The 22,719-nt window shown below is 38.0% G+C and overlaps 3 protein-coding genes across 6 annotated transcripts in view; 1 reads left to right on the plus strand and 2 right to left on the minus strand.

Moving 5' to 3' along the window:
- LOC306859227 (coiled-coil domain-containing protein 171-like) overlaps positions 1–22,719 on the plus strand; it is a 472,225-nt gene that overhangs the window by 112,009 nt on the left and 337,497 nt on the right. The window lies entirely within an intron of this gene.
- Positions 2,901–6,766, minus strand: hmgb2b (high mobility group box 2b). Of its 2 annotated transcripts, none has more exons than XM_079400244.1 (5): positions 6,452–6,766; positions 5,119–5,274; positions 4,894–5,045; positions 3,341–3,515; positions 2,901–3,264 (listed from the first exon to the last, which is right to left on the minus strand). In XM_079400244.1, exons 2-5 carry the CDS (start codon positions 5,266–5,268, stop codon positions 3,109–3,111), a joined length of 633 nt encoding a protein of 210 aa, XP_079256370.1. In that variant the 5' UTR covers positions 5,269–5,274; positions 6,452–6,766; the 3' UTR covers positions 2,901–3,108. The 2 variants fall into 2 exon arrangements, with proteins under 2 accessions (XP_079256370.1, XP_079256369.1); XM_079400243.1 differs by having other exon boundaries at positions 5,119–5,299; positions 6,452–6,684.
- The window catches only part of LOC306859255 (uncharacterized protein), a 31,102-nt gene continuing 16,496 nt past the window's right edge, over positions 8,114–22,719 (minus strand). The window contains exons 2-7 of one of the 3 annotated variants that reach the window (XM_079400199.1): positions 18,433–18,465; positions 14,754–14,992; positions 13,759–14,229; positions 11,494–11,520; positions 11,307–11,405; positions 8,114–11,208 (exon numbers count right to left, since the gene is read on the minus strand). In XM_079400199.1, coding sequence (XP_079256325.1) covers positions 10,302–11,208; positions 11,307–11,405; positions 11,494–11,520; positions 13,759–14,229; positions 14,754–14,764 — 1,515 coding nt within the window. In that variant the 5' untranslated portion in view covers positions 14,765–14,992; positions 18,433–18,465 and the 3' untranslated portion in view covers positions 8,114–10,301. The remainder of the gene's footprint in view (positions 11,209–11,306; positions 11,406–11,493; positions 11,521–13,758; positions 14,230–14,753; positions 14,993–18,432; positions 18,466–22,719) is intronic. The other 2 variants (XM_079400200.1, XM_079400198.1) reach the window with 2 other exon arrangements.

Consider the following 22,719-nt stretch of genomic DNA (forward strand, 5'->3'; position numbering starts at 1 on the left):
TACTACCGTAGTGTAAGTGGTTAGTCGTTAGTGCTGTGACGTTTGTAAGCACATGTGGTTTGAGAGACTATTTTTAATGTTAAACTGATGGATTGATTGCAGCTAATGAACAGTTATAGCGTCTAACAGACTGAAGTGTAGCAGCGTTTGTTGTTTTAGTGGTTGATGGACCATGTTCTTCGGCACAGCTCGGGCTGTGTGTCGTTTGATGCCTTCAACGCGTTCAGCCTTCGTTTGAAACCCGTGCCGTATGTCGACCAGACCAGTGACTATGGAAACTATTTCCACCACAGAATAAAAAATAATCTTTTTATCTCACAATTATGACTTTTCTCACAATTGCAAGTTTATGTCTAGCACTTGCAAGATATAAATTCGTAATTGAAAGTTTACATCTCGCAATTCTTTTTTTCTCAGAATTCTAAGTTTATGTTTTGGCAATTCTGATTTTTCTTTGAATTTTGAGTTTACATTTCACAATGAATTTTTTTCATGTTTTTGCAACAAAATTTGAAAAAGTAGTTGAAACTATGTTGCAATTTGGACTTTTTTTGCGATTCAGAGTTTATATCTAAAAATTCTAAACTTTTTTTCTGAACTCTAGGATTCTGTATATTTGGGGGGGGGGGGGGGGGGGGGGGGGTTAAAGTTTATATCTTGCAGTACTGACTTTTTCTGGGAATTTTAAGTTTATATCTCATAATTCCAATTTTTTTCTTGGAATTCTGACTTTTCTCTTGGAATTTTAAGTTTATATCTCGCAGTTCTGGCTTTTTCTCAGAATTCTGAGTTTACATCTGGGAATTCAGATTTGTTTCCTCGGAATTCTGACTTTATTCTTGGAATTTTGAGTTTAAATCTCACAATTCTTTTTTTTTTTTGCCATGTAATTTAAAAAAGAATAATTGCGACTTTTCCCCTCTCGATTGCGAGTTTATATCTCATTTTGCTTCGTAATTCTGACTTACTTTTTCTCAGGACTGAAAACAAGTCAGAATTGTGATGTAAAACTTGCAATTACCATTTTTATGTTTTATTCGATGGTGGACATAAACTTCCATAAGTGTTTAGAAGTGTAGCGGAGAGTTTCTTCTTTTTGTCATGATTTTATTCAGGGCTGGTAGCTGAAGAAACATCTGTTCTGGAGGACAGCAGATTTCTTTATGTGAGCGTGTGTTTTGTGCCAGCTGTGTCTGAATCAGGTGCGACGCTACAGCATTCATCACATCTCCTTCATGGTCATTGAGGTTTCGTGAACACAAGCGACACACCACGAGATGTCTTGTTTAGATTTCTGGTGTGTCATGCTGTGTAGCTCCGCCCATGTGGCTTCACCTGTGTTCTGATTGGCTGCGGTTGTTTCACGTAAAAAATGCGTCGCATCGCACCTGGTTTGGTGAATCTCTTGAAACCTGTGAAGAAGATCATGTCCAGCTCATCTTTTACCCCAAAATCTTTTTTAAGATAATTAATGTGCAATCATTTTTGCACTGACATTATTTTTATTATTATTAATAGTAATTATAATTTAATTTATTTTATAAATTAATTTATTTTTTTGTATTTTAAGTTAAGTGTTTAGTTTTTCTGTTTAAAATGTATTTATTTGAATTTGACATTTTTATGATTTAATTTATTATTGGCTTTTCATCAGCTCATGATTGTGATTTTTCATGAGAATTTAGCGTAAATCTGTTTAATTGGCATGAAAATATTGTCATGTAATGGTAAAAACAGCAGACTAGATTACACTTTACTGTAATAATCTAAGCTGGGCGTTTCTTTGCAGGATTCATGAGGTTGAGACACGCTGTTATTCTCAATCTTAAATCTTTATGATAGTATTATTACAGATTTCCAGTCAGTCACATCTGATATGGGCAATAACTCTGAAATCACACTCTTATATATACATTTATAATGTAAATGTGTGTTTGAATGGCAGTATAAACACTTGAATCATTGACACCTGTAATGTGTGTGTGAGTGAGTCCATGTGTGTTTTGCACGTGATGTTACAGAGATTCAGTTATGAATCGGTTATGATGGTATTTATTTAGCTCTTTTCCTGTGCTGGATGACAAACCTGTACCACTTGATGTGAGAATATAATGAGAATAAACACAATGTCACTGCGGCGGCTCACGAGGTGTTTCTCAAACTTCAGATTCTGCTGGAAATGAATGGCTCTTTTCAGGTTTCAGTTTGTGAAACAGGTTCTGCTGCAGAAACATCATGAAGAGACGAGACAGATGAACTTCAGCTGTAAGTAACTTGACTTCACTTGTGTCTTTGTCTTATGTCACTGTTGGCTTGTTAGCCCTAAGAAAAACCTATCCATCTTCTAAAGAACATTTTAATTATCTAAAGATTTTTTTTTTTAAATGTTGCAACACGATGTTTTGTGTGTGGGTTAGTTTTGGACATATAGGGCAATAACAAATATTTTTGGTATTCATCAATGTATTCAGCAACATTGCTTATACTTTATATTGGTATATTGTGGTAGATATAATATCCAGGCCATTATGAGTTATTCTAAATTCATAACATCTTCAATAAATGTATAAATGTAAAACATTACAAATCAGGAATCTGCTACCTTATATATATATTTTTTTCCCCTAGTCACTTTCTGTGAGATAATGGGTGTTCAAACCAGCTTTTCTTCAATACATAAAATTGTTCATATATATGAAAATAAAACAAATACTGTAAAGTTTTCCACAATCTTTACAACACACACACGTTAGTGAAATTGTCAGACATCCTGAAGAAAAATGAATTTGTTAAATTCTTGGATGGAGGCCAAATTATTTTTGAAATGCAATTTATTATCTCTTGTAATATACAGTAAAACCATCAAACAGTTAAATCAGAAAGACCACAGCAAGCGCACAATATCTGAACTTTTAAAAATTTATTATAAAAGAAGCACCTCTACACTTTTGAATCAACAGCTAAATGTGTACAAAAATAAAAATTAATCTAAAAAAACCCAAACAAAAAAAAAAACAGAACAGAACACTTGCGTTATTGCTGGAGTCGTTAAACATGTACATAAAGAAAACTCAAGATAACGCTTTGCCGCCTCGCATCAGTGACACTCTACTCATCATCATCATCATCATCCTCATCTTCCTCATCATCGTCCTCCTCTTCATCATCGTCGTCATCGTCAGCCTGGGCCTTTTTAGTCGAACCCGTCGGTCGGCCCGCCGCCCTCTTAGAGGCTCCGTCCCCTGCGCGGTACGCTGCCACATCCTGCCAATCACAGAGCAGTCAGACTCAGGCCACGCCCACACCATTAAATAAACATGACGGTGGATCCACGGCTCACCTTCTCGTATTTCTCACGCAGTTTGATGGCTTTCTGCTCGAACGGTGCGCGGTCTTTGGTGCTCTGCTTCGACCACAACTCGCCCAGCTTCTTCGCAGTCTCTCCGATGGACAGATTGGGGTTCTCGCTCTTCACCGTCGGTCGGAACTCCGCGCAAAAGACGAAGAACGCAGATCTGTGCAGAGGAAAACCGTTAAATCACTCACATCTGCAGTGAAGCATGACCATAAATGTTTAAATTAAATTAGACCATAAATGTGAAAAAAAACATTTGACCACAAAACCAGTCAAAAAGGTCAATTGATACACACACATACATATATGAACCCTAAAAAAAGTCAAAAAAGCCTGTATTGTCCACTTTCAAGGCATCGCGAGTTCATGTTTTACTGCAGAAGCTGACAAGTGCTCTTGTTGTTTGTGAACAGAAGCTGATAAGTCCATATTAGCGAATCAGCACGCTGTATTCAGGTCAGGTGACAAGGCTACTTTCACTCTGAGAAGACGTGCTAGATGAGACGAGTTTCGTCAAAGCTGACTAAGTCATGAGAATGGATAATTTCAACGAACTTGATGAACCTGCGATATCTTCTTCAGGGCGAAAAAGGAAAATAAAAGCTGAAACGTTTTCATGGATCCTTTACAATGATGAGGAAAAAAGCTCTGTGTATTGCCTGTAATTCCATCCAGTCTATGATCACAACAACAACGTTTGTCAGGCATCTACATCATCATCTGAGGAGATTAAAGATTAAACCAGTGTTTGTTTAACTCGGAAATATGAAATGTGGAGTTATCTGCTTTTGCTATAAAACAAACTTTTAATATGTAAAAAAGAAGAAAAAAAACCTATGTAAATTGCCTGTATTTAAGTTATTATTACTTAATCAAGACAACCCAACAGCAGTTTGATATTAACCTACCTGGAATGCACAATAAAAAAAAGAAAGAAAGTGATTTCTGAAAAAATACAAATTTAGTTTTTTGCAAATTAACCCTTCATATATACATATATAAACAAACATAAGTTATATAAACTGTAATATACACCACATGAATCCTATAATGTACTGAGTGTTTATTTTAAGAGTGAAAGTCTTACATTCTTCCATAATTATCAGGTTCCACATGAAAGAATATATATTCAGAAATAATGCATATACTTTACATTGATTTATGAATTATTCCCAGATGTTTTAATTCCTAACATTTATCAATAAATTCAAAAATTCAAAGCATTTTACACAACAGAAAAACTGCAATTTGTAAGATACATATTTATAAAGTTTGAGTAAATATATTGGATAAAGTATATATTATGTATAAAGTTAAAATTGTATAATTATATAAAATATAACTATAAAGTATAAGTACATTTATCTACCGTGAATTTTATTTCAGTAATTTTTTTTGGAGACACTAGATGTTCAAACCAGATTTTTACTTTTCCAAATAAAATATACATATCTATCTCCCATTATTATTATTTTTTTGTCATTTTTCATAAGATACTGTAGTTTTTCGAGGTGTAGAGTGATGTGTGAGAGGCTTACGGCGGGCGTTTCGGGGCGTTCGGGTCTTTCTTCTTCCTGCTCATCTTGCCGACGCCTTTGGGCGGCACATAGCTCATCATCTCCTTGTCGTAGCGAACTTTATCCACTTTGGCCATGTCTTCAAACTTGCTCTTCTCTGAAGCGCTCAGGGTCTGGAGGAACAGAAGAGCAGCGGTTAGAGACGGCACCTTCATCATCATCATCATCAGTGTGACGGTCGCTCACCTTCCATTGAACAGAGCACTTCTTGGAGAACTCGGAGAAGTTGACGGGAACGTCGGGACTCTTGCGCTTGTGCTCATCGCGATACGTCTGCACGAAGTAAGCGTACGCAGACGTCTTTCCCTTGGGTTTGTTCACGTCTCCTTTCACCATGATCACCTGACAGAAAACACTACACTCAAACCTGACATTCACACCAACACACAACCACATGCGTTAAACTCTGTGTGTGTGTATATATATATATATATATATATATATATATATATATATATATATATATATATATATATATATATATATATATATATATATATATATATATATGCATGTATGAATACTTAAACACCAATACAAACAAGTTTATAAACTTACATACACAAATAAATATAAATGTCTATGTATATACGAACAAACACACAAAAAAATTTATATTACATTAAATGTGTCTTTTAGATATAGATAAATGTACACAGGCAAAAGTATTAAAATATACACAATATATTTGAATACATGCATTTGTGTGATATATATATATATATATATAAAATATACTTAAAACACATTTGCACACAATTTTACTTCTAATTTTAGTTAAATACATATTTGTATATTTTAATGTCTTGTATATATAAACAAATATATGAATAAGTACATCAAATATAATTTTAATACATTATACAAAATGCAGAAAATGTTTAAAATGTGTGTATTTATATATAATGTGTTAATCAGCTGATCAGCGTGTTTTGTTTTCAAATACTCTGTAATTAATCTTCCGTCATAACTGCATTATATCAGATATCAGTCATTAAAAGCTCAACTGCGACACAATACATCGCTTAAATACTCAAAACACTCATATTTAACGTTTCTGAATATAGAACTGCGATTAAAAATATCGCACTGAATAGCACGAGCACGTAAAGGAGCTGTGGCTGGAGGAAACGCAGTAATTGAAGCGTTTATTCGCGGTTTAAAGCACTTTTGTTGTAGTTGAAGCAGGCTTTTGTTAAACAAAGATTCCTCCATTTTTCCTTCCCGCCTTATTCCACCCTCCCCCATCTCTCCGTCACGCACTTTATATCTCCACAAACCACTGATTAACGCGATACACGCGAGAAACGGACCACAGAGCGCCGTTATCGCACCGATTCCTCGTTAAAACACGGTAACTGTGCTCCGGTGCGGCCCGGAATAACGCAAACCAGCAAAAACCGCATTAACCGACGCTCGCGCTAACATCGCGCGTCCGCAACTAAACAACCGCGCGCGTTTAAATCAGCAAACGCGTGTTTAAAATGATATAAAATATAGTTTTTGAAATCTGCCAAACCTGTTCTTTATTCTCTGTAGATCAGCGCACGTCTCTTCTCAGTACTGTGGCTCTCACGTGGTCGTTCGTGCTGTGCGTGCGTGACACGAAGAAGAACGGACGGCAGCCGGGACTCGGCTGCTGATTGGCTCAGCTCGCGATCGGGGACGTCCAATCAGCGACCGCGCAAAGAGGAATCCGCTGAGCTGATTGGCAGACTGGAATCCTCGGTGTGGTTCGAATGTTTGTAAACTAAACTCACAAAGACGCCTCATTGGCCGCTTTGAGCCGTTGTTGCGATACGTCACCGTCAGCCATGTTTATCCGGGCAAGACTTCCTTAAAAACAGATGGAGGCAAGCGGCGGAGCTGCGGGTTTCTGGATAAAACCACGATAATGTTCACATTTATCAACCGATTTCAGTGGTTTGTGAGCTACATGGAGTAATTTCTTAAGAAATTGTGATGATTGGGTTGATTTTTTTCGTTTATCAGTTCTAATATTAATGTAGTATAACTGTATTTTAATGTACATTAAATGAAATGAAGTTGTTTCATTGCTTTCTCTGTCTTAAGCCCCAACATTTGATCTGTTCCTCAGGTCAGAACAGCTCAAATACAGCGAATACAGATCATAAAGTGACAGACTGGTAGATGCACATATAAACAATAACAAATATAACTCATAATCCTTTATGGATCCAGAAAAACATAGTTACAGTGGTAAAATACCATGCACTGATACAGTACACAGTAAAAACATAGTAAAAGTGATGTGCAATATTAAAAAGTATATGAAGTACAAGTTGTAGTAAAGTGAATAATATACGAGTACAACAGCACAATAACATAAGCAATATAATAGATGTATAACATGTGTAATACCATAATAAATAGATGAATAATAGCAAGTAGAATATGTAAAATCAAGGGTGGAATAATAGACCATAATGAAGAATAAATTAATAGTGAGTTATAAAGTAAATTAAATATTCGTGAAATGTACCGTTTTATTATGGTATTGGTGTAATAATTATTAAAAAAGCCCAACATTTTGGTCATGAATTCCAAATTGTGTTTAATTAATGAGCTCCTTGAGTATTATATATATATATATATATTAGTTGTGACGTCAAAACCTGACTAATTCTCCACTGCTTCCCTCAAGAGGTTCCTATATTTTATAATGGGGTTTCACTCTCCTTGCTCTTCAAAAATGCCTGAAATTAATTTAGTGACACTCTTATGGAAATATGATAATATTTTGTAATTATAATTTAAATCAAATTTTTAAATTGTGTTTCATAAATCAACATCTCAGGAAAATGTTATGGGGTTTCAAATCAAAATATGACCTTCTGTTATACAGGGCATTGATTTCGTACATGTCCTCATATGAGGACACTGGGACTAATAGCATGTTTATTATGGGTTTCGGGAGACATAACATTAAAAATTTTATGAAATATTATATATATTATGAAAATCGTGTCAATTATTACTCCCATTATTACACTTCTTTTTTCATTACATGTTGCCCCAAAAACACATTAATATGCAAATTAGATTTAGTTTATACAGTGTCCTCCATAAGTATTGGAACAGTAAAGACAAAATTGCTCTGTTGGCTGTGGAGTCAAGACATTTACAAATATGATTAAAAGATGAATATGAGACAAAACTACAGAATGTCACATTTTATTATTAGCTGTTTCAACACATACATGTTTAAGAATTACAGAACCTCAGACACTGAACTTATGAGAAGGACAACAGACACACAGTGCATTAACATGCAGGGAAAACGCCTCTCTCACATGCATCAGTTCCTTTTCATCCCCTTCCGTCCCTTCACTCAGCTCACTCAGAATGGTCAATAGTAGAATGTAAATATGTAATGTTCTACATTAATGCAAGGGATATTTACAGTCATGTTTGGTATCATTTGAATTGTCTCAGGGCGTCTGGTACAATGGTCTCATTCTTATAAGAAGTGAACTAAAAGATAATACAGATCCTAAGAGTTTAGAGATGTATTGCACACTGTAGAGGGTGGGTCAGTTCCCAGTGCCTTTCATGCAAATTACCTTCTGTCCCAAAAGGTGCTAACTCGACTTGATCAAAGCAAATTCCAAATGTTAGTTCCTGTCTCCACTTCGGGGGATGTTTATCTTGGTCAGAGTACTTCAGGAAATGTTGCAAAAGGATCGGGGCGATTTTCTGTAGCCAGAAGCCCGTAGTGAGTGTCTCTATGTATTTCTATAAAGTCAGGTATGCATCTTTTACTCGTAGATTTATCTTTGAGAATTCGATGTTTTGCATTGATATACGAGATGAGTCATCGCTGAAAGTGCAGAAGTACGATGTAAGCAAGATATTAATTTCACAATGTAAGCAACTTCAGTGATTAATGGGAGTTTTTGAGATTGCTTTATTTCTGCCAATGATAATGTTCTTTGATAATTTAATTTCACTACATTTCACTGCTGACCTACATTTCACTGCTGGTTATACCCTGTATAATTGTGTATTTGACAAATAAAATCTTGAATCTTGAATCTAAATGGAGTCTATTTACACTTTTGGCAGAGACTACTTACACTAATTCCTCCCACCAAGATGTGACTGAGACTGTCAAGACGAGAAACAACGGCATAGAGTCGTGAGCTCTAGTGGCGCAGATGGTAATGCGCGTGCATTTTGACGCGATCGACCCGGGTTCGAGCCCATCTTTTGCCGAACTTTTTCAAATCTCATATCACATCGTAAAAGCATTTATTGTCAATAAAAATTTAAGAAATAACCAAAAAGTTGAAAATAAATTATAGGGTAGGTGTCGGGAGGGCTTTATTGTACCAATAAGGTGGCATCCATTTAATAATTTGAATTAAAATTATAAAAAAATTACACTCAATACTATTATTGCATACTGTTTTATAATGTAATACAATACTGAAGTGTGAAAAGCTATTTTAACATAGTGTAAATGTAATCTATAGCTATTTGCACTTAGTGTAAATAACATATCGCTAAAAATACTGCTATTTTCACTTAGTGTAGATAAAATCCATTAGTATTTGAATTTAAGAAAAAATTAGCGCTATTTCAACTGAGGGGGGCCTTTAATCAGTCCGTGCCCAGGGCACCAGTGCATCATAATCCATCCCTGACCTTGAGCCAAAAACTCATCACCAAACACCAATGACTTGTACATAAGGGTTCTGTCATTTTAGACACGTCCAAAACTGTTACAACAGAGATGGAAATACATTTTTTAAATACATGAATTATGTTTCCATCTTTGTTGCCACAGTTTTGTTGTGCCTTTTTCTGTTCTAAAGAAGGGGGTGTCACAACACTTTTATCAATGAATGTACAAGTCATTGGTGTTTGGTGATGAGTTTTTGGCTCAAGGTCTGCATATAAAGTCACACCAGAGGTGTTCAGCTGGGATCAGGACTTGGCTTTCTGCAGACCAGTCAAGTTCTTCCACACTGACTGAATCAATCAGGTCTTTCTGAACCGTGTCTTATACACAGAGACACTGTCATGTTAGAATAGAAAAGGGTCCTGTCCAAACTGTTGCTATAAAATTAGAAGAACACAATTCCCTAGAATATCATTATATGCTTAAACATTAAGAATTGTACTCATAGAAATTACTAAAGTGGTCAAACATGTTCATTAGAAGGGGGTGCCAATACTTTTGGCAATATAGTGTATATATAAACCTTGCCATGCATACTGTGTTAGGCTACCTGAGACTTGTTATAGCACTTGCGTATCATTGCTCTTTTGTTGATTTTGATTGCTTCTATTGTCCTCATTTGTAAGTCGCTTTGGATAAAAGTGTCTGCTAAATGTAAATATATCTAAGGAAGAAATGGTTTCTTCAAAGCATCCTGGCTCTCGCTAATCGTCTTTATTCCTATGCATAAGGAATCGTGCATTTTCTCCCAGGCCTCCAGCTCAGATTTCCACAGAGCTGCCCTGGAGCGGATGAGCTTAGCGACCTCGCTCTTTCTCCCTTTTGCAAGACTTATACTCTCTTTGACAATTAAATAGCCATCCAGGAAAACAAATAATGTATTTGCAATTAAAGATACAATTTTAGTCGTTTTTGCTAACTTCACTACAGTCCCTGTCTTAGACAGTCTTGCCACTTGTGTGCTACGAGCCGTATCTAAGCTCTCTGTAGCGATCTCAGATAGAGTTACATTAGTTAGGCCTACTTTTTCACTTTTAAGCTCTGCAACTGCTTCCATCACATTTGTAGTCTCTTTAAACACTTCTCCAGCACCGTGTAACGCGGTATGTACCCAATCTGCACTAGGCTGCACTAAAGGTCTTTCACTGTTGACCGCTTCTTTCAAGCAGTTTTCAATCTTTATCATATCATCCTTGTAACTCTTTACATAACTTTGCGCATTGCTCTCTTGGTGATAGTTGACTGCCATTTCAGTGGTCTCCGTTACAATTGTATTGGCTGCACTAAGGCCCCCCCCAACGGCCCCTACCACAGTGCAAGCCAATGATGCTCCTGCAGTGAATGGGGCAAGAACGATTCCAATAATAGACAAGACACCCCCTACAATCCCCACTGAACTACCAGCCACAGTGGATATACTGCCCCCCAACTTCATTGAGTCCAGCTGCGCGGCCGTCTCCTCCAGATCTGTCAGGAACTGCCTCATTCTAGAGCGGCGCTCACTGAACACATCAATGAATTTCTGAGCATTTTCCTGAAAGAGGAACGCCAGCCGGGTGTGCTCGTTCATCCTGGACAACGAGAGAGAAGACAGTCGATCATATAGTTCACAATCCACCTACTTTTCACCTCTCACACCATTTCACTTAAAAATAGTTCGAGGTCTCACCTGATTTCACACAACTGGTTCAAATGATCAAGCATTTGATGCATGGTTTTCTCATTCGGGTTCAAAATGAGCTCCACTAAAGGTTGACCTGTTTTACATCTGTAAAGAATTGCGGTGTAATTAACAAAGACTCGTCACTGTTTTTTTCATCTCAACCTTGAATGAGATGGGAAACATATATACTTACTTATAGATGTCTCCACACAAAACTGAACTGTTGAGAAAACATGAAGAGAAAAAACATTTATACATTATTTTGATCTAATTATGGTATTCAGTTAAAAATTATTCATATCAAAAATCTGAAGTGAAATGATGTTGCTTTGGGTAAGAAACAGACTAAAATTTAAGTTGTAAGATCTTACCCTTCATCATAGCTCTCAGGAAATTTGTGTTCATTCAATAAAGTGCCTTAAGTATGAAGGAGGATTAGGGCCAAGCAATAATAATAATAAAAAAAAATCTCAAGATTAAAGTCATTAAATTTTGAGAAAAATGTCAAAATAAAAATTTGTGAATAAGCTCATTAAATTCAGAGAAAAAAGTTACATTTTGAGAAAAAAACTTCTGAATAAAATATTGGTAATACATTTGTTAAATTACGAGAAAAAAGTTGTTAAATTTTGAGAAGGACTCTAAATAAAATGTTGAGAATAAACTCGTTAAATTCCGAGAATTTTTTAATTGGGTAAATTTGGAGAAAAATGTCTAAATAAAATGTTGACAATAAATTTATTAAATTGAGAAAAAAGTCATTAAATTTTGAGAAAAAACTCAATACATTTTGAGAAAAAAGTCGGAGTAAAATACTCAGAATAAACTGGTTAAATTCTGAGAAAAAAGTCATAAAAGTTTTGAGAAAATGTCGTTAAATTTTGAGAAAAATTCCAAATAAAATGTTGAGAATAAACTTGTTAAATTATGAGAAAAAATAATTAATGTAAAAAAAAAAAATCCAAATAAAATGTTGATAGTGAACTTGTTAAATTACCAGAAAAAAAAGTCATACAATTTTGAGAACTCATTAAATTTCGAGACAAAAGTCGATTTAAAATGCGGAGAATAAACACACTCATGTCATGTTCATTTTATCTCATGGGATGGCATTAAACAGCATCTGCAGTGGCTTAATAATAATTTAATAATAATGTATTAATTGGGTAGGTTTAGTGTCACTACAGTGAATCCATTGTAAATATTAATTTGTGGATTGAAAAGTAACTGATTGTTGTCACACAGTGTTTTCCTGCTTCATCAGCGCTGCTTCATCTGCCTTTAGTTTCAGTCTCAGTGGAATCTGTGCTTTGTATCAGAGAGCTCTGCTCCAAACACAAGCGCTGATTAATGGTCTTGTGGCTCTAACCCTCTTCTATGTTTATGACCCATAGCGCCGTCTGATGCATTGACATCAAATCTGGTGCAAATCTTGTCTTGAGCACCATACTGCTGTACTGAACGACATTTAAATACACATGTTGTCAATGAAATACTCATGACACAGCGCTATTCCAATGCATTTAGCACATGCTTAACTCTGTATAATCCAGACACTGCCAGTATTTTTGATGATTTTCACTAATATTTCATGACCCTTAGAATATATTGTTGTATGAATATCTGAACATGCAACTGCTCCGGGTGTGTGTTCACTGCTGTGTGTGTGTGTTCACTGCTGTGTGTGTGTGTGTGTGTGTTCACTGCTGTGTGTGTGTGTGTGTGTGTGTGTGTGTGTTCACTGCTGTGTGTGTGCACGTTGGATGGGTTAAATGCAGAGCACGAATTCCGAGTATGGGTCACCATACTTGGCCGTATGTCACTTCACTTACACTTCACTTACAATACATAAAAATAGAGAGAGCCTCTACTTAGTTTTACTCTAGCTTCAATCATTATTTTTTTTGAAACACTTGAATGTAGGGTTCATAAAAAAGCAACATTTAGAGGAAAAAGCTGAGAAAATCATGTTTTTATCAAATACTAATCTGGATCATATTCATGAATATTTTCAAAGCAAAGATGCAGTAGATCAATTCCATCAGTATCCCAAAGCTTCACAGGCCTTTACCACTTTGCATTATTTTTCATATGCATATGCATACATATGAGATGGTTTGTTTCTGTGTCTTCCTCGCCTGTGTTTTTGATCGAATGATTCTAGTCTCATTCAGGAGATGTGTAATAGCGCCCCCTAGCATATAACAGTGAAGACACAGAAAATTCAGTGTTTGGTGGGGAAAGAGTTAAGATGGATTGTGGCTGGTTTGTGAAAATGATGTGAGCTCTTGTGCTGAAATAGCATGTGCTAAATTGGCGTAACTCTATAGTGAATTCAACCCACAAAGTCTTTTCATTGCAAAACAAGGATAACAGAAAGTCATATGAGATTAAAATGACATGAAGGTGATTAAAAGATGGCAGAATTGTAACTTTTAACAGGAATTTAAGAACTCACTTTTCTCTTACTCTTCCACACAGTTGCTCAGTTTGGAGTACATAGTTGTTTAGCTGAAAGACCAGGATGTTCACATTATCGACTAGAGGCTGGAAGAAAGTTTCTGCATTTCTTTTGAAGTGGATGAGGAGACGAGCATCTATTCTGGCATCTTCGATGACTGACCGCACTGTTTCAGGGTTCTCTCCACACAGAAGAAAGATATCTCTGCTGAAGACATGGCTTGAGGTCATTGCTAGCTTCTCCACCGCATCCAGGAACGGCTCAAGTTCCTCCAGACCCTTTAAAGTGTTTTTGAGGATGTCGCCGAGCTCCTTCTCCTCCTGATTTTCATTGATGTCTCTCATCTTCTCAAGCTCTGCCTCTCTCTCAGAGGTCCATTCCTGTTCCTGGTTACAGAAGTCTCTTATGGTCTCAATGTAACTGAGAGTGTCCTCGACATACTCCGTCAGACGCTCTTCTAACTGTGCCCTGTGCCGCAGAACAAAACAACAGTGCACATTTTGTACATTAATTTATTGTAATAAATGTACTCATTATACTTTTTATTCTTTGTATCCACCTCCATTTTCCTCTGCAGGTGAAAGGCTAGTATGGATGTTATATATTAATGAACAGAGCTGGGTAGTAACTGATTACTAGTAATTAACAGATTCCAAAAATTAAGTGCTTAATTAAGTTACATTTTAAAATAATCGTAGTCAGACTACAGTTACTTTTTTATTGATTACACAAATACATGTTATTTGCACAATTATTCATAATTTATTGATCTAGGCTACTGAATGGAACATACTGTAATACATTTCAACATGACATTTCCACGTTTAGCAGTATTTCCGCATTATTAATGAACATCTGTAATGTTACTAAAATCAGGCTGAATCCTTTTATTTTCGTTTTATATATTTTCTATGCAAAGTTCATTACAAAAACAAGCAGGATATTTATTAAGTCCTCATGCAAGCCTGCAGATATTAACATTGTCAGCTCACCTGATGGCCATGCCTTAGTTTGATCAAATCTGGATTGAGAAATCAAAAAGCATAGAAAGTGAAAGCTAGAGGATCTAAATGGGAGTTTTATATTCATGATCTGGTATTTATACACTATACCGCCCTTGGGTTAATGTCCCTGCGGTGCTGGACGTCCCATAGAAATCAATAGAGATACACGTGATGCACTACTGCAGCAAGATGTTAAAGACAGTCATCCAGTCGGGGTTAGGGACCGTCTACCAAATACAACACGAAGAGAAAACAGTTCAATGGCTCTATCAATCTTAATTATATTGTTTTGCTTTTGTTTTTGCTCCAAGGATGTTTATTTGAACCCACAGGATGAATTTGTTTTGTTTTAAAGACTGAAGGATGAGATGCCAAGACATTTTCGACTTTGTCTAAACTTGGTGTAAATTAGGCTACACATTCTATGGGGTGCAAAAAAAAAAAATGCAAAGCATGTTTAACTTAAAATTTATGAAAGCTTTTTTTTATTAGTTTAGATGTGCTCCAGTAGCCTGTATAAAGTCTAGAACAGAGCATGTCTCATTTAGCCTATACATATAGCTTTTAAAATTCAGTCAATTTTGATTGATTTTTTTTGGGGGGGGTAAAATGCACTGGGTTCCACTTGCAGAGCAGAACAGCAGATTTTCGGCTTCAATTTGTACAGAGACTTTTGATTGGACCAGTGGACTCGAACTGGAGATCTATAGCTTTCATGGTTCTGCAGTCTTTTGGAAGCTAAGGTATGGACAAATCTTTGTTCTGGTTCAATCCTAAAAAGATGGATTTGTCCAAGCTTCCAATTTTTTATCGTAATTTTTTAAGGTGTGGACTGTGCAAAGACCCTGATGAATAAGTTCCTTATACTGGTTGTTACAAGAACCTTTAGTCTGTGGGTCACGCATGGACACATCACTTGAGGGCTCTTTCCCTGCATTCGGTGGAATTCTTCTCTCTTCTAAAGTAACAACTCTTGGGTGCATATTACAGTCAGCTGGAAAAAACTTCAAAAATGTTGACTTAGTTGCTGGACATTTGGGACTTCATTCAAAACGTACAGTCGCTAAACTTCTTGAGCAATGGAGAGGTGCTCTCACAGCGGAAGAAATCAAGTTGCTGGAGGGACTAATTGTTCCAAACAGTGATGATCCATTCCCTGTTTTATCATTATCTCCCAATATAGAAGATTGTAAAGGTGTTTTCTTGCACTGTGAAGATGTGACACTAATTGGCCTGGAGCCAGCTTCGGGAAAAGAAATGTACAAAATGTGTGTTAAATCTTTAAATAATAGAGTGCATACTCCCTGGCATAGTATTTCATAGCTGGAAGAGGTTGAGTACCCTGAATGGAAAGCGTTGTACAAGCCACCATTAACTAAAAAAATTGGGGATGGATTTCATGCATTTATTCAATGTTCTAGACTCAAGCCGTTGTTTACTGTTTTACAGAATCAATTTTTGTCTTTTGGTGAGACGTTTTCTATTAGGATTTAGAACAGTCACACACACACACACAGTCACAGTCTCACACACACACACACACACACACACACACACACACACACACAGTCTGACACACACACACACACAGTTGAAAATCATATTTCCCATGTTACAAAAACAGCATTCTTCCATCTTAGAAACATTGCCAAGCTTCGAAGCATGCTACCTGTTTCTGATGCAGAAAAGCTAGTCCATGCATTCATGACCTCTAGACTGGACTATTGTAATGCACTGCTAGCTGCTTGTCCTGCATCTTCAATAAACAAGCTACAGATAGTCCAAAATGCAGCGGCTAGAGTTCTTACCAGGTCAAGAAAATATGATCATATTACCCCAATTTTACAGTCTCTGCACTGGCTACCTATTCAGTTCCGTATCATTTACAAAATATTATTACTAGCCTATAAGGCCCTAAATGGTTTAGCACCTGCGTATCTAACTTGTCTTCTATCACGCTACAATCCAACCCGCTCCCTAAGGTCGCAAAACTCTGGACTTTTGGTAGTACCTAGGATAGCAAAGTCCACTAAAGGAGGTAGAGCTTTTTCACATTTGGCTCCCAAACTCTGGAATAGCCTTCCTGATAACGTTCGGGGTTCAGACACACTCTCTCTGTTTAAATCTAGATTAAAGACACATCTCTTTAGCCAAGCATTCACATAATGCATCTTATAATCTTGTACTGCAGTTATATCTGATCAAATGTACATTATTATTATTCTTTAGCTTGGGTTGAACAATTTATTTTTGCTTAGATGGAACAGCAGCTACGCTAATCATGTCTCTGCTTGTCTCTACGTTTCTGCCACGGGATTAACATCCCGTGGTAGCCAGGAATTACAGAACTTCAGTCTGGATCTAACCATTACATGATCTGAGATGACCGAACACCTGAGATGGAGGATCAGCGCCGGGAGATGACGTATGTGTCCCTGATCGTAGGCAGAGGCCAAACACCTGGATGAACGCCAGAGACAGATCCCCATTGAGGACCCCGCCACTTAGACAGCCATCGGGAAAGACCACTGGAACCAGCTGAGCCCATTCAACCTGACTTGCTGCAGTTTGGAACTGAACTACTGGTTTGTTTGGCCAGAGGAGAATTGGCCCCCCGACTGAGCCTGGTTTCTCCCAAGGTTTTTCTTCTCCATTCTGTCACCGATGGAGTTTTGGTTCCTTGCCGCTGTCGCCTCTGGCTTGCTTAGTTGGGGACGCTTCATTTCCAGCGATATCACCAACCTTATTGCAAAGACACTATTCAAACTTATTGACACTTTATTTTCCTTTTTTTTTTTTTTTGATATTGTGCAGTGCTTTGACACAATTTGCATTGTAAAAAGCGCTATATAAGTAAAGGTGACTTGACTTGACTTGACACAGTCACACACACACACACACACACACACACACACACACACACACACACACACACACACACACACACACACACACACATGTTGGGTTTCCATGTTTTATGGGGACATCCCATAGGCGTAATGGTTTTTATACTGTACAATCTGTATGTGCTATTGCCCTACACCAACCCTACACCTAAACTTAGCCCTCACAGGAAACATGCTGCATTTTTAGATTTTCAAAAAACTTTATGCTGTATGATTTATAAGCTTGTTTCCTCATGGGGACCAAAAAATGTCCCCACAAGATTAAGATTTACTGGTATTACTATCCTTGTGGGGACATTTGGTCCCCAGGACGTGATGAATACCAGGTGCACACACACACACACACACACACACACACACAGTCACACACACACACACACACGGTGTGTGGGGGTTTGGTGTCTTGCTCAAGGGCACCTCAGTCGTGGTATTGAGGGTGGAGAGAGCGCTGGACATTCACTCCCCCCACCTACAATCCCTGCCGGCCGGAGACTCGAACCCTCAAACCATGTGGTTACCGTGGCTTAACTATTGTAACCATGTTTTTTTGGTTTTATTCGTAAACCCATGGTTGGTTTTCGTAAGAGAAAGCTGAACATTCAGTCACCTGCTGATGAGGGCGTTACGGTGCAACTTAAATCAGGCTGAATCCTTTTCATCATATAGACTATGTTTCATGCAAAGTTCACAACAAAATCAACCGGGATATAAGTCCTCATGCAAGCATGCAGATATTACATTAATTGCCATTGTCAACTCACCTGATGTCCATGCCTTAGTTTATCAAATCTGGACTGAGAAATCAGAGAGAGAGAGAGAGAGAGAGAGAGAGAAACTTAAATTACATTTAAATGTGTGTGTGTGTGTGTGTATATATGCATGTATGAATACTTGAAAACAGATACATACAAATTTATAAACTTACATACACAAATATATATATTAAATATATATAAATGTCTATGTATATATGAACAAATACATAAAAAATGTATATTACATTAAATGTGTCTTTTAGATATAGATAAATATGGCAAAAGTATTAAAAAAATATACACAATATATTTGAATATATACATTTAAGTGTGTAATATATATTATATACACACACACACATTTGCACACACAGTTATTTCCAATTTAGTTAAATACATATGTATATTTTAATGTTTTGTATAAACAAATATATGAATAAGTACATCAAATATAATTTTTATACATTATACAAAATGCAGAAAATGTTTAAAATGTGTGTGTGTGTGTGTGTGTATGTGTGTGTGTGTGTGAGTGAGTGAGTTTATGTGTGTGTGTATGAGTGTATGTGTGTGTGTGTGTGTGTGTGTGTGAGTGAGTTTATGTGTGTGTGTATGAGTGTATGTGTGTGTGTGTGTGTGTGTGTATGATTAACGTTACTAGTCTGCATCATTGTTAATCAGCTGATCTCACACAGCGTGTTTTGTTTTCAAATACTCTGTAAATAATAATTCATCTTCCGTCATAACTGCATTATATCAGATATCAGTCATTAAAAGCTCAACTGCGACACAATACATCGCTTAAATACTCAAAACACTTACATTTAACGTTTCTGAATATAGAACTGCTATTACAATTCACCAAAAACTAATTAAAATATTGCACTGAATTGCACGAGCACATAAACGAGTTGTGTCTCGAAGAAACGGCAGTAATTCACGCGTGTATTCTGGTTTTAAAGCACTTTTGTTGTAGTTGATCGGAGGCTTTTGTTAAACAAAGATTCCTCCATTTTTCTTCCCGCCCTCCTACTTAACCACACATTAACAAGATACACGCGTGAAACGGACCACAGAGCGCCGTTATTTCCTCGTTAAAACACGGTAACCGTGCTCCGGTGCGGCCCGGACTCACGCAAACCAGCAAAAACCGCATTAGGGGCCGTTCATATATCGCGCCTAAAAACACGTTCTCCTTTTTTCCAAAGCGCTCGTGCGGTTGCGCTCCACAACAAGGACATTTCAGCAATGGATTTCCACCACCGAGAAACCCTTGCTGTAACTCTGTTACAAGATTTATTTACTAAGAAAAGTAAAAAACGCAGTGTTTGGGTGCACCCCATACTTCAAAAACGCAAAAACCATGGGGAATTTCAGCAGCTGATTCAGGAGCTCCGCCTAGTCAATGGAAGTTTCAAAGCCTATTTCAGAGTGGACAAGGACCAGTTTGATTATATTTTAAGAAAAGTTGGCCCAAGCATCAGTAAACCGAGCTTCTGCCGTGAAACCATCTCTGCTGCCCAACGGCTCTGCATTTGTCCGAGGTAATTAGACTGAAGTGGTCATAAAATGCCAGAAATGTAGACAGCAGGTTATTTTGGTTCTAGTTTTAATCGCAAATGTGTGTATAGAAAAGACAATATATCGCCGATATATCACATTTTCTAAATGACAGAGACCAGTGATGCACAATTACATGTAATGACCAATTATATATATAATTTATTAGATTTTGTGCTGTTGTGTTGAAGATGGATGAGGCTAAATTCAAAGCACTGACAGACTTTAAAAGATTTGGAAAGATACCTCAGGGTCTTTCCAGACAAGATAAGTTCATATTTCTAAGAAGGGCTAAAAGCTTCATTTTTGAAAGTAAGTAATGTAAAATGTACACCTGGATTTAGTGGCTTCACTTTGTTTATAATTATTTTTATACTTTTTAGATGAAGCTTTGTATTATATTAAAAAAGAAGGTACTTTGGCAAAAGTGGTCAGCACGAAAAAAAGGGCCCAAGAAATTTTTGAAGAGCTCCACAGCAGCCCAATAGGTGCTCACTGTGGCATTCAAAAAACCCTGGATGCCATAAACAAGCGCTTTTATTGGCCTGGTATGTCTGTGGACATAAACAAAATGGGTGAGTTTAATATGTGAATCCTTCGTCATGTTTTCATACATCTATTAGTCCATCAAAACTGATTTTGATCATATATTTTAGGTCAAACACTGCTGCTTGTCAAAAAAAGCAATGTTCTCTGAAGAACCCAACAGAATATACCCCTATCGTGGTAATTCATGTTTTTATGAAAAACACAAGGAATATTTTTGTTACAGCAATTTTATATAGTAAACATGAATGTTTATTAGGTGGCACAGCCTTGGGATATTGTGGGGATGGATTTAGTGGGAAAGCTCACACCAACGAAAGAAGGCTACCAGTATATCTGTGTGATGGTAGATTACTTCACAAAGTGGTGTGAGGCTTTCCCATGAAAACCAAATGCGCAGAGGACATAGTTAAAACAGCCTGCATAGTTCAATTGTTCTACAAATTTGGTGCCCCTAAAAGACTCCTAACAGACCAAGGCACTGAATTTGTAAATAAGGTTAGTGCTTTACTTTTTATTTGTCTTTTATTCCATTAATTGTTCTTCCAAATAAGTAAATAACTGATTCTTACTACTTATTTGTCAATGAGATTTGTGTTGATCTGTACACAGATCAATCTGGGTGTGTGCCAAACTCTGGGCATTAAGAGAAATCTATGTGCGCCATACCATCCACAAACAAATGGACTGGTTGAGAGACTCAATGGCACAATTCAGAGGTAACACACAGTCCATATATATATATAAAATATGAGACCATTTGTATATGGCAATATAATATATATATATATTTTTTTTTCCTTTTTACAGATGTTTAAGCAAGTTGGTAGATAATAGGCCAAGCTCATGGGCTGATTATTTGGAGGCCACGATGTTTGGTCTGCGAACAAAAAAGCAGATAACAACACAATTTTCCCCATACTTTCTGCTATTTGGTCGTGAGGCTAGGTACCCATGTGAGGTACCAGACACCTATGAGGTAGGCCCTATAGTTAAATATTTGGACATTTTTCTATTATAGTATTTTTTTTTCAATGTAATCATGATTGTCCTCTTTACTGTAGATCAATGAAAGTGTGGAGGAAATGATTCCAGAGGAGTGCATTTCTGAATGCATTAAATTGCAGGACAGGTTGTACCACACTGTTCAGGAGAATATGGCACAGGTGCAAAAAAAAATAAGAAAGAGGAAACTGGATCAAGGAGAGGCTGTTGTCATGCAGGTTGGGGACAGAGTCCTGAGGCAAAACAAAAGTCAGCAGAGAAAGGGGGGTAAATTGGATCCTGATTCTTTGGCCCGTACACTGTCACTAAAGTTGCCAAAAGCATAGACATTGTGGATGACCATGGAAAACTATTTCCCAGAGTTAACCTTGATCACCTGGTACACTTTTTAGAAAATCTTCCACCAAAAGCTCCCAAAGTCACCTCACCCATCACAACCACATCTTTCCCTGCCACAACTATTCCAGTCCCTCATACCACCTGCTCTAGTGCCCCCCAGCCTGCACCCTCCTTTGGTGCCCCCCAGCCTGCGTCCTCCTCTGGTGCCCCCTGTCCTGCGCCCTCCTCTGGTGCCTCCTGTCCTGCGCCCTCCTCTGGTGCCCCGCAGCCTGCGTCCTCCTCTGGTGCCCCCTGTCCTGCGCCCTCCTCTGGTGCCCCCTGTCCTGCGCCCTCCTCTGGTGCCCCCTGTCCTGCACCCTCCTCTGGTGCCCCGCAGCCTGCGTCCTCCTCTGGTGCCCCCTGTCCTGCGCCCTCCTCTGGTGCCCCCTGTCCTGCGTCCTCCTCTGGTGCCCCCTGTCCTGCGCCCTCCTCTGGTGCCCCCTGTCCTGCGCCCTCCTCTGGTGCCCCCCAGCCTGCGTCCTCCTCTGGTGCCCCCTGTCCTGCGCCCTCCTCTGGTGCCTCCTGTCCTGCGCCCTCCTCTGGTGCCCCGCAGCCTGCGTCCTCCTCTGGTGCCCCCTGTCCTGCGCCCTCCTCTGGTGCCCCCTGTCCTGCGCCCTCCTCTGGTGCCTCCTGTCCTGCGCCCTCCTCTGGTGCCCCGCAGCCTGCGTCCTCCTCTGGTGCCCCCTGTCCTGCGTCCTCCTCTGGTGCCCCCTGTCCTGCGCCCTCCTCTGGTGCCTCCTGTCCTGCGCCCTCCTCTGGTGCCCCGCAGCCTGCGTCCTCCTCTGGTGCCCCCTGTCCTGCGCC

Source organism: Barbus barbus (assembly GCF_936440315.1).
Source record: "Barbus barbus genome assembly, chromosome: 40".
Classification (NCBI taxonomy): Eukaryota; Metazoa; Chordata; class Actinopteri; order Cypriniformes; family Cyprinidae; genus Barbus; species Barbus barbus.

Coding starts and splice junctions, on each gene's coding strand:
- hmgb2b (XM_079400244.1), bottom strand. CDS start 5,268: ATGGTGAAAGGAGACGTGAACAAACCCAAGGGAAAGACGTCTGCGTAC. Junction 5,046..5,118: donor AGTGCTCTGTTCAATGGAAG/GTGAGCGACCGT, acceptor CTGTTCCTCCAG/ACCCTGAGCGCTTCAGAGAA. Junction 3,516..4,893: donor AACGCCCCGAAACGCCCGCC/GTAAGCCTCTCA, acceptor TCCTCTGCACAG/ATCTGCGTTCTTCGTCTTTT.